We start from the raw sequence: 10,893 nt of genomic DNA on the forward strand, positions 1-10,893 counted from the left end.
TTTTTTTTTTATGTTTATTTTGAGAGAGGGGGAGCACAGCAGGGGAGGGGCAGAGAGAGAGAGAGAGAGAGAGACAGGGAATCCCAAGCTCGAACCCACGAACCGCGAGATGATGACCTGAGCCGAAATCAGGAGTGGGTCTCTGAACCGACTGAGCCTCCCCCTCCACTGGCCCTGGGGGCCCCAGGAAAGGGTCTTGTTAGGGAGATGGAAATTCTCCCTGTAGACGCGCCACCATCCTGTGTGGCTTCGGGACAGCCACTGCGCCCTGGAAAATGGTGTCATTTTTGCTGCGGCTGCCCTCACAGGGACACACGTCCGCCTCCAGCGAGCAGAGGGAGCGAGCCGAGAGGCCCCACCACGTTCACTGCCATTATATTGGATTCAGCTCAGGGGCTGGCTTGTTCTATGACTAAAAGGTTCTATAAGATGAAACTTTCTAAACAAATAAAAGCTCTGTGTAGCATCGTTGAGAATAAAACAATTACCTGTCACCTCACCATCCTAAAATAACAGCTAGTGTTGTTTCTGCATTTTCTTCTTTTTTAAGAGAGAATTTACACATTTGTCATTATATATATATATTATTTATTTATTTATTTATTTATTTATTTTTTCCTGTTTTTATAGAGAAGGCGCAAGTGAGCTAGGGGCAGAGAGAAAGGGAAAATCCCATGAGGGGCAGAGAGAGAGATGTGGGGCTCACCTGGGGCTCTTGTTTACCCAAAATGGGGCTCAAGCTCACCCAGCGTGGGACTTGAACTCCTGAACTGTGAGCTCATGACCTGAGCCGAAGTCAGATGCTTCACCCCTGAGCCACCCGGGCACCCAACGCAGTTGCTATTAGAGCATCCACCCTGGATGGTAGCCAGCTTGGCCCACCTTCTGACAGAGAGATCATTGGTGTCGCATGCATGTGATATATTTCACCAGGCCCCTGCCGTGGGGCCCTTCGGGTTAATTGCACTGTTCGGCTCTCTTACATGGCACCGAAAGGAATAGCTGTGTGCACAGAGCTGCTCCCTCCCCCCCCAGATGTGGGATGGCTGAATCACAGGGCTTGAACCCTCCCGCGCCTGCCCTGCCGCCAGTAACTTCCCCAAAGGGTGGGGACACCTGAAATCGCCCCCAGTCGTGCTGTGAGCACTGAGTTCACAGCTCGCTAAAAGCTAAAAGCACCGAGCTGCCTCTTTGGAAAAAAAAAAAAAAAAAAAAAAAGCTGTGCTACTTTAACAATAGGGCAAATGACAGCTCGTTGTTTTAATTTGCATTTCTTGGGTTACCAGAACTTTCAACACAAAACATTTTCTTCTTGTCTTTTAAATTATGTTTTAAACTGTAAGGGAATGTAGCCTCTAGTTTAAAAACAAAGTCTGTGTGAGATCAAAAGTACAGATTTCCTCTCGGCCCTGTCTTGTCTCCATCTCACCTCTAGAGGTAATGGATGGGATGCTCCTTGAGGATCTTTTTTATGAACTTCTTTCCTTTAGCAAGCGTTTGTTGAGACCTCTCGGGCGCCAAGCACTCTGCTGGGCACCAGAAATCAGAAGGGGGGTCAGACAGACCTAGTCCCCGGGGTCATGGGACTCACATGTAGTGAAAAGAACAAGAAAGCAAAGGAATAAATAGTAAAATAACCACAATTTGTGTTAAGGTCTATGAAGGAAACAAAAAGGGGAAACTGAGGGGGTCTTTCTTGGCTGGGCTAGTCAGAAAAGGCCCCCCCGAGGTGTGGCATTTAGGCCAAGACTTGGAGGGCAGAGAAGGGGCCAGGTGAGGCTGGGAAGAGTATTCCAGGCAAAGAAAAGGCATGTGCAAAGGCCCTGAGGTTGAAAAGCACTTGTCTGGAAAACCGAAAGGAGAGAGGCTTAGAGCAGGTGGAAATCCTAGAAGAGACTGGCACAGGCTGAGGAGCCATAGAAAGTTCCTGAAGATTTGACATTTGACATTTTAAGATTACGCAGGCTGCTGGATAGATGGTGATTGTAGGTGAGCGAGCAGGATGCAGGAGCCTTAATATTTTTCCATCAGTTTGTATAAATTATGTTATAAAGACATTGACCTTTTTCTAATGTATTTTATACACATATTTTTCCTTGTCTTTTCTCCCCCTTTTTCTTATATTCAGGGATTTTTCTTTTTAACAGATTTTACACCAAATCTTTTCCTTTGTGATTTCTTCTATTACTTCTAAACTTAGAAAGGTATCTCCATTTCAGAAATCTGGTGTTAAATTCCTGACCAATATGGTGAAATATTAAAAAGCAGGAGTTTTGCAGTCAGACTGCAATCCCAGTTCTGGCACAGCCACCTTCATGCTGTGTGAACTTCCTCAGTTACTTAACCTCTCTGAGCCTCAGTTTTGCTCCTTTCCAAAGTGAGCGTTATAACGCTACCTTGTAAGTAGAATTCTTATCTTCCTCTATTTTCTATTATTTGATGTTTATTTATGTATTTATTTAAAATTTTTAATGTTTATTTTTGAGAGAGAGACAGAGTGTGAGCAGGGAAGGAGCAAAGAGAGGGAGACTCAGAATCTAAAGCAGCTTCCAGGCTCTGAGCTGTCAGCACAGAGCCCGACATGGGGCTCGAACTCACGGACCACAAGATCATGACCTGAGCTGAAGCTGGATGCTTAACCGACTGAGCCACTGAGGCGCCTGTATTATGTGATGTTTAAAATATCAGTACTGATCTGCTTCATTGCTCCAGAAATGAATTTTTAAATACGGCAGGAGGTGTGGCGTAAGCCAATTTTTTAAAGTCCACATTCTTCCATTTGGCTCTTAACACCTCTTTCTGGGAAATTAACTGTTCACGTAGGAAGGGACGAAGAATTACTTTGCTTACGTGCCTACTGTCTGCCTGCTGCTTCCCACGCACTGTGCGACCCCCGCGACAGCCTTCCAGGCAGGTGCTGTGATTCCCACACTCCAGATGGAGACACAAAAACTGAAAGCGGCTGCTGACGTGCTTAATCTGGTCATAGGTGGGGACAAGCTCGGAGCCCCGTTGGCCGGGCTCCCAGCTCCTCACCGTCTTCGGTAGCCGTGCTCCGTGGTTTCTGGGCCTGAGAGCCCAAGTCAAGTCTGCAGTGTCGGGAAGGGCCGCTCACCCAATGCCCCCAGGGCACGGAGCTCAGTGTGGCCAAAGCAGAGGGCAGGGGAGCCCGCGCCGTACCAGGAAAGGCTGGCTCAGTCTGCCAGCAACCTCCCTGGGCTCAGGTCATGATCTCACAGTTACGGGTTTGAGCCCCGCGTCGGGCTCTCAGTTGTCAGCACAGTGCCCGATTTGGACCCCCTCTCTCCCCCTCTCTCTGCCCCTGCTCTGCACACAGCCTATCTCTTAAAACTAACTAAACATTCAAAAAAAGAAATGAATGAAGAGAAGGGACCTGCGGTGACAGAACAGGGCCTGTTTCTCCGGTGGTGCAGCCTGAATGGACATAGAGGCCGTGTGTGAGGCCCGGGAGGGGCGGCAAAGGCCAAAGACACACGGGATGTGGGTGAAGCGAGGGCCAGGGAGCCAGGGTGGTGTGGGGGTGCCCCTCCCCAGCCAAGGGACCCCCCCCCACACTCACCCTCCGCATTTTCAGGTCAGAGCAGAAATCCTCACGACGTTCGCTCTCTGTGGATTTGCCAACTTCAGTTCCATCGGGATCATGCTGGGAGGCCTGAGTGAGTGCCGGGCCCCGCGGCTGGGGGCCTGGCCCCGACACAGCTTCCTGGGGGTCTTTGGGGCCCCAAATCAGGCCAAGGAGGGTTCCCAAGCTCAGTGGGCGGTTAGGAGGGCGACATCCATCCCTCTGGCTGCCCAGAAGGGGGAGGGGGCGTATGGTTTCCTGGCCTTAAGCACCCCTGTGCCCTTGCAGCGTCCATGGCCCCCCAGCGGAAGGGTGACTTCTCCCAGATAGTGCTCCGGGCGCTCTGCACGGGCACCTGCGTGTCCCTGGTGAATGCCTGCGTGGCTGGTGAGTGCGGGCCTGGCAGAGCCCTGATTTTCTAGCCGACCCCCAGCCAGGGTCGGACACAGGCCCTCAGGAAGTCCCTGGGGTGGGGGGCGGGGGGGGGGGCCACAGGCCCTGCCCAGCAGCTGCTTTCCCTGCGCAGGGATCCTGTATGTGCCCAGGGGGGCCGAAGTTGACTGCACGACCCTCTTGAACGCAACCCTCAGCAGCAGCAGCTTTGAGGCGCTCCAGTGCTGCCGCAGCGTCTTCCAGAGGTGAGGCCTGGGCCGCGGGGCAGGGGCCCTGCAGTGATGGGGTGCAGAAGGCCCGGGTGCCTCAGGGGTGCCTTTGGCACTGCGGTGAGGGGTAGAAATGTTATGGCTGTGGCTGATGCGGCAGGGGAGGCAGAGGTGGGGCCTGAAGAACAAACGGGGAGGGAAGGGGGCCCAGAGGCACTGAGTAACTTCCCCAGGGCTGCACAGCCTTTAGGGGCCAGCAGAGCCGGGCCTGGAGCCCAGAGTGAGGCCTTTGCTTCTTTTCAGCACCGGCGCAGAGGTCAGCCCCGGGGCCCTGGACACCTGCTGCCGACTCTACAACCACACGATGTGTGCGTAGCGGGGCCAGCCCGTCTTCGGCCCTCGAAGGGCCGTCCTTCCCCATGAAGCACCTGCCCCCGGGCCTCCCCTGGGGGAGCCGCAGGGCTCGGACTCCCGCAGTCACAGTTGGAAGGGAGTGATGGGGCGAGGGGGCGGAGACTGGATGGTGTGGAGGTGAAGGATGCCCCCCAGGCCTTGCCCCCTTCCTGCCCCCTCCCGAAGTGTGGATTCTTGGGGTCACCTCTGCCTCCTCTTCTCTCCCCTCCACATCCAAGCAGCACCCTGGTCTCCGTCTCCCCACCTGGCGTCTCTCACCTGCTTCTGTTACGGGGTCCCTCCCCTGGGGCTTTGCAGCCCCCTTCCTCTTCCTCTCCTGGGTGGTGAATCTTGCCTCTGCAGACAGGTTCTCCTGGGAACCCCTGCCTCGACTTTCAAACACACCCCACTGCCATTGCCAAGAGCACTTCCCAAATGGGTGGCCTGTGGAACACAGCCCACAGGGTGTTCAGGAGATGCCCGGATCCACCAGGCATGGAAAACAAGGGGCTGAATAAAGTCAGGCAGGTTTAATTTTGCGTTTGTTTCTGTTTTACTGTGGACTCGTCAAAGCTTGATATAGACGTGATAGGAGATGTTTTCCAAATTTATTTGACTATAAGAACCTTTCTTTTTATAAAAAAAATATTAATTTTGGGGAGAGCACAAGTGGGGGAGGAGCAGAGAGAGAGGGACAGAGGACCCAAAGTGGGCTCTGCGCTGACAGGCTGACACCAGCGAGCCCGATATGGGGCTCGAACTCACAAACCATGAGATCATGACCTGAGCCGAAATCGAATGCTCAACCAACTAAGCCACCCAGGCGCCCCAACCATGAGAACCTTTCTGATGGGACCATCTCTTAGTTGAGGACCCCATGGAACTCAATTTGGGAAATATTGGTAATATAAACTGCTTTACGTAATTGTAATACAACTGTTTACATAATGCTACATTTCCCAGTGCTCCGTACAGTCTAACTCAGCCTTTTTTTTTTTTTAAACGTTTTATTTATTTTTGAGAAAGAGAATGAGGGTGCGACCAGGGGAGGGGCAGAGAGAGGGGGACAGAAGATCCAAAGCAGGCTTCGTGCTGACAGCAGTGAGCCCCATGCGGGGCTCAAATTCACGAACCATGAGACCATGACCTTAGCTGAAGTCAGACGCTTAACCAGCTGAGCCACCCGGGCGCCCCCTAACTCAGCCTTTACAACAACCTTATGAAGTCAGGTACTGTTATTATCCGTGGTGGAGGAATCAGAGGCCCAGAGAAGCTAAGTAACTTGCCCAAAGTGACACAGCTAAGACGAGGCAGAGGCAAGATTTGAACCCAGGCCGTCCAGCTTCACAAGCTGTGTTTAATCCCCCGGCTAGGTTGCTAACAAGGAAGGCACTCGTTTGGGTGACTTGTCCTTCCTCCTCCCAGGCCAATCCTGCTGTTCCGGTGGGTCAGGCTTCTGATGTGTTTTCCAGGCCTCTGAGCCTTCGTTTCCGGAGTATCCACCACCCAGCACGCCCTGCCCGTCTCTCTTTGGCCTTTGCTGCTCCTGCCTCACTTCCCACTTCCCCAGCCGCTGTGGCTGAGTGACCTGCAATGCCCCTGTCCCCGTGGCCGCTGGGCCACCGTTCTCTCACTCACCTCTGGCAGATCCAGCTTCCCAGCTGGAGTCAGCGCTGGCCGGACGCAGAGAGAACGGGAGCCAGGGAGCAGTCGCTCTGCTCTGTCATGGGAGTTTGGTTCCACTGGGCACTGGCCTTGGTCCTTGGGGCCCCCGCAGGCTGCCCTCGGGCCTGAGTCCTTCCCCTTACTTCTGCAGACTAGAGTCTTGGCTCCACCCCGCACCCCAGCTAGGCCCTTGCCTTGCTCTCTGCAGCCCTGATCCCTGCCCCCGCTCCCCCTGAGCTGTCACAGGCCACCCTCCCACGTGAGCCAAACCATTTCCCCGTATCAGACCCCAGCCCCTTCCCTGCCTGTTTGTGAGGTCATGGAGCTGCCTGAGGGCCCCCCACCCCGCCCTCCTTCCTTGGACTCCCTGCACGCTTGTCCCTGGCCACGGGGCACCCTGTGCTTCTGTCTCTCCCCTGGGATTCAGCACAAGGCTGGGCCCACGAAAGGCCACGAGGGAATGCAGGTGAAAGAACTGCCACTTCTCTCAGAGCCACCAGTGCCTGCGTGTGCACTCACCCTGAGGACACATGCACATGTACTCACACGTGCTCTCAGCACTGCTCTGATCAGTGCACAGAATTAAGGTCTCCTGAGTCATCGGACCTTCCCTCCACCCCCTGCACTCCTTCCTCCTCACTGGGCACCTGCAGAAGCTGGGAGCCCTTTGAGGGTGGGACTGCGCATATATTCTACCCGGAGAAGGCAGCGATGCTGGGACCAGATGCCCGTGCTTAACTGCATCCCAGGCAGCAGCTCTAAGTCAAGATCTGCACAGGAGTCCTAACTTGCGCTTTCCATAGCCAGGACAGACATCGCTAATCAACCACAGCACTCCTCCTTCCACACCAGGACAGACATTGTTAATCAACCACAGCACTCCTCCTTCCACAGCCAGGACAGACATTGCTAATCAACCACAGCACTCCTCCTTCCACAGCCAGGACAGACATTGCTAATCAACCACAGCACTCCTCCTTCCACAGCCAGGACAGACATTGCTAATCAACCACAGCACTCCTCCTTCCACAGCCAGGACAGACATTGCTAGTCAATCACAGCACTCTCCACACTGAACCCGGAAGGGGTTTCAGAATCTGCATCAGTGTGGTGCTGAATGAGCCCACTGAGACTCGTGTTGCCTTTTCAGGAGAGAACTATTTGCTGCCCCTGTGCTAAGAAATAGACCCTAAGAACCCAAACCGGCATTGATTTGGTGTCCCAGGCCTGGAGAGGCCTGGGGTTTTTGTAAAAGACTCTAGAAATTAAGGGGTTTGGAGCAGAGAGGCATCCTTGCAAAGAAAGAGGCCTGTGTCTGCAATCTGTGTGCTCCGGGATTATGCACTGCTCATTTATTCGGGCAAGGAATATACGCTGAGTGCATCAGTCAGCTCAGGCTGCCGTAACAAAATGGCAAAGTCTGGGTGGCTTAAACACATTTATTTTGTCATAGATTTGGAAGCTGGAAGCCAAGACCAGGTGCCAACACACTCGGTTTCTGGTGATGTCTCTCTTGCTAGCTTGCAGATGGCCACCCTCTCTGTGTTGTCACGTGGCAGACAGAGAGACAGAGAGAGACAGCAAGCTCTCTGGTGTTTCTTCCCTCATGACCTCATCCAGCCCTACGTACATCCCCAAGGCCCCATCTCCAAATACCATCGCGTTGGAGGGTAGGGCTTCCACATCAATTGGGGGCAGAAGCAATTCAGTCCATAACACCTGCTATGTGCCAGGGTCTGAGATAGACAAGGGAGCAGCAGTAAACCAGACTCTGATACGCTACAGAACTGGAATCTGCCTTCGAGAAGAAGGTTGGCTGGGAAGGAAGACTCACCAGAGACAGGAGGTGGCCTGGAGAGGAGGGAAGGGGAAATGGTCTCCAGCAGAATTCTCGGCGTCCATTGGTGGCCTGGCCGATGGCGTTGTTCGAGGCTCTCAGTGCATCAGAAAGTGAAAATATGCCAGAACAGGGTTATACAAATTACGATTTATACTGTCATATATTTTCACACAGAACACATTGTAATATTGGGTTACCCACAAGATGATGACAGGGTTTATTTTCAGCTAAAGCCCAACTGAATAATTTAAAAAGCCATCTTTATTAATATCCCCAAAGGTCACTGTGATTGCATGTTTTTATACATTAGGTTTTTTTTTTAAATATACATTAGGTTTCTTGAAATATGTAGATTCTGTGCTCTTCTTTTTTTTAATTTTTCTTTTTAAATTTTATTTATTTATTTTTAGAGAGAGAGACAGACAGACAGCACAAGTGAGGGAGGGGCAGGGAGAGGAGGAGGAGAGGATCCCAAGCAGGATCCTCTGAGCTGTCAGCACAGAGCCTGATGCAGGGCTCGAACCCACAAACTGTAAGATCGTGACCTGAGCTGAAGACAAACGCTTAACTGACTAAGCCACCTAAGCGCCCTGGATTCTGTGCTCCTCTGTATTCAGTCAACATTTAAGTCAACATTTAAGTCAACATTTAAGATATATATTATTTTAAATTAAGTCCTGGTGGGGTGGTCTGCTAATGAACTTTCTGCAGCCACCATGACTACATGAAGGACCTAATTTGGAGATGTCCATGGAGGTCTACATTGGAATCCCATCATGGATGGGAGGCTCCCGTCCCCCGCACCACTGCCCCCTGCGTGTGCCTGACCAGCCACCAGCAAAAGGAATTGAATGGGCTTCACTCACGGAAAAGCCTGAGGCCCAGAGCGTGGTGAGAGCAGACCGCTCCCAGACGGGACCAGCGTGGCAGTCCATGGAGCTGACACAGGCCGGGAGCATTGGGGAGGGGGGCACAGAGGGACTGTCTGGCCTGGGAGTTGGGGGCCAGGGGGAGCAGCCACACCACGAGGCCCAGACAGTGGCCCAGTAGTGGGCCCAGGCCTCTGCCTCGTGTCCGGGGAGCTGGGTGAGGAGAAGGGAGTAGCCGAAGCACCAGAAACCCACCCGAGGCACACACACAGTGTGGCCCACGGTCTGTGCTGGAGACCAAACCCCCCAGTCCGCCCTGGACTAAATCCTGCGTAAAAGACAATAAAAGTTAACAGTAATAAAGGCATATGACATACAAGCCCAGCTCTTTACTGTTAGCTTCAATGAGCATACAATTACTCTGTCAAATTGCTATGTAGGTTCTGAATGTCACTTTGAGTATCTATTACATGATTACAGACCTATAAACAGACGTGGGCCATACCAGGCCGTGCTTTAAATGGCATTGACCTATAGTAGTTCCTGTTAATGAAAACTTGTCTGAGAATTGTCTCCCTGGATGATGTGTCCTGATGTCACTTCCGTAAGGAAATGTGGGAAAAGGCTCTGGGACCCTGTCTGGTTGGAAGCCAGGATCCCTGCCTTTTGGATGAGAGAATGCACGCAAAATAGCACGGACAGTAGAAGGATGCCAAATAATGTATGCAAATCCTGCCCCCTGGGGGCACAGCCTCCTACCCTTTAAGCGTGGGCTGTGCTTAGTGACTTGCTTACAAAGAGTGCAGAGTGGAAACAGAATAAGAAACAAACTTTGCTGTAGAGGAGGCACCTGGGTGGCTCAGTAGGTTAAGCGTCTGACTTGGGCTCAGGTCATGATCTCATGGTTTGTGGGTTCAAGCTCCGTGTTGGGCTCTGTGCTGACAGCTCAGAGCCTGGAGCCTGCTTCAGATTCTATGTCTCCCTCTCTCTGCCCCTCCCCTGCTCACACCCTGTCTTTCTCAGTCTCTCAAAAATAAATAAACGTTAAAAAAATTTTTTTTAATGCATTGACGTAAGTGCAAATTGACTTGTAATTCACCCCGGGAGCAGCTCTGATCTAGACGATGTATTTCCCAGGAAGCAGCCCACCGAAGTCTGAGGCGACCATGGGCATTTCTTCCTCCTCCACCGCTTCTCCCCATGGCCTGCTGTCACCTCTCCCGTCCCCTCATTTCCGAGTCATGCCTCCAGTGGAAGATGAGTTAGTCCCGCCCTCTTCACAGTCGCACAGAGAACATCACCTGCTTGGAATTACTTTTGACTCAGAATTAGTGAACTCTGAGTTTGGACAGGACCCTAAATATCACTTTGAGGGTGTCCACCCTCCCAACTTTTATACCCATTGCATAGTCTCTGTCACCATGATTTTTTACAATCTCTTTTTATGTTTATCTTTAAGAGAGAGAGAGAGCCAGAGGGGGAGGAGCAGAGAGAGAGAGAGACAGAGACAGAGAATCCCAAGCAGGGCTGTCAGCACAGAGCCCGATGCAGGGCTCAAACCCACAAACCGCGAAATCATGTCCTGAGCCAAAATCAAAAGTCGGACGCCCAACCCACTGAGCCATCCAGGCGCCCCTCTGTCACCATGATTTTATGTTCAAATCATGAGACTCCAACCCTCATAACCACCTCTGACTGAAGCAGGGCTGAACACGTGACTCTGGGAAACCCAAACCCACAGTCTTGCCGATGGCCTTTCAGGTTCTCAGGAAAGTGAGCTTCAAAAAACGTAGACGCAGAGCTGGGAGCTGATCTCATTCCCATCCGTCCCAGAGCCGTCCCTACTTCCCTCGGAGCTGATGAGAGCTGCATTCTTTACAAAACTCCCCTCTAACCTGGGCTCATGTGAGAAGGTTCCTTTTACATTACAATCAGAAGGCT

General features: G+C 52.2%; 1 protein-coding gene across 1 annotated transcript in view; it reads left to right on the forward strand.

The window, feature by feature from the left end:
- The window catches only part of SLC28A1 (solute carrier family 28 member 1), a 47,317-nt gene extending 42,217 nt beyond the window's left edge, over positions 1-5,100 (forward strand). Inside the window, exons 14-18 of the mRNA XM_077774271.1 lie at positions 2,990-3,044; positions 3,601-3,677; positions 3,872-3,970; positions 4,110-4,221; positions 4,489-5,100. Of these exons, the coding sequence (XP_077630397.1) occupies positions 2,990-3,044; positions 3,601-3,677; positions 3,872-3,970; positions 4,110-4,221; positions 4,489-4,561 (416 nt within the window). The 3' untranslated portion in view covers positions 4,562-5,100. The remainder of the gene's footprint in view (positions 1-2,989; positions 3,045-3,600; positions 3,678-3,871; positions 3,971-4,109; positions 4,222-4,488) is intronic.
- The last annotated feature ends 5,793 nt before the right edge of the window (positions 5,101-10,893 follow it).

Source organism: Crocuta crocuta, unplaced genomic scaffold (assembly GCF_008692635.1).
Source record: "Crocuta crocuta isolate KB4526 unplaced genomic scaffold, BGI_CrCroc_1.0 scaffold7, whole genome shotgun sequence".
Classification (NCBI taxonomy): domain Eukaryota; kingdom Metazoa; phylum Chordata; class Mammalia; order Carnivora; family Hyaenidae; genus Crocuta; species Crocuta crocuta.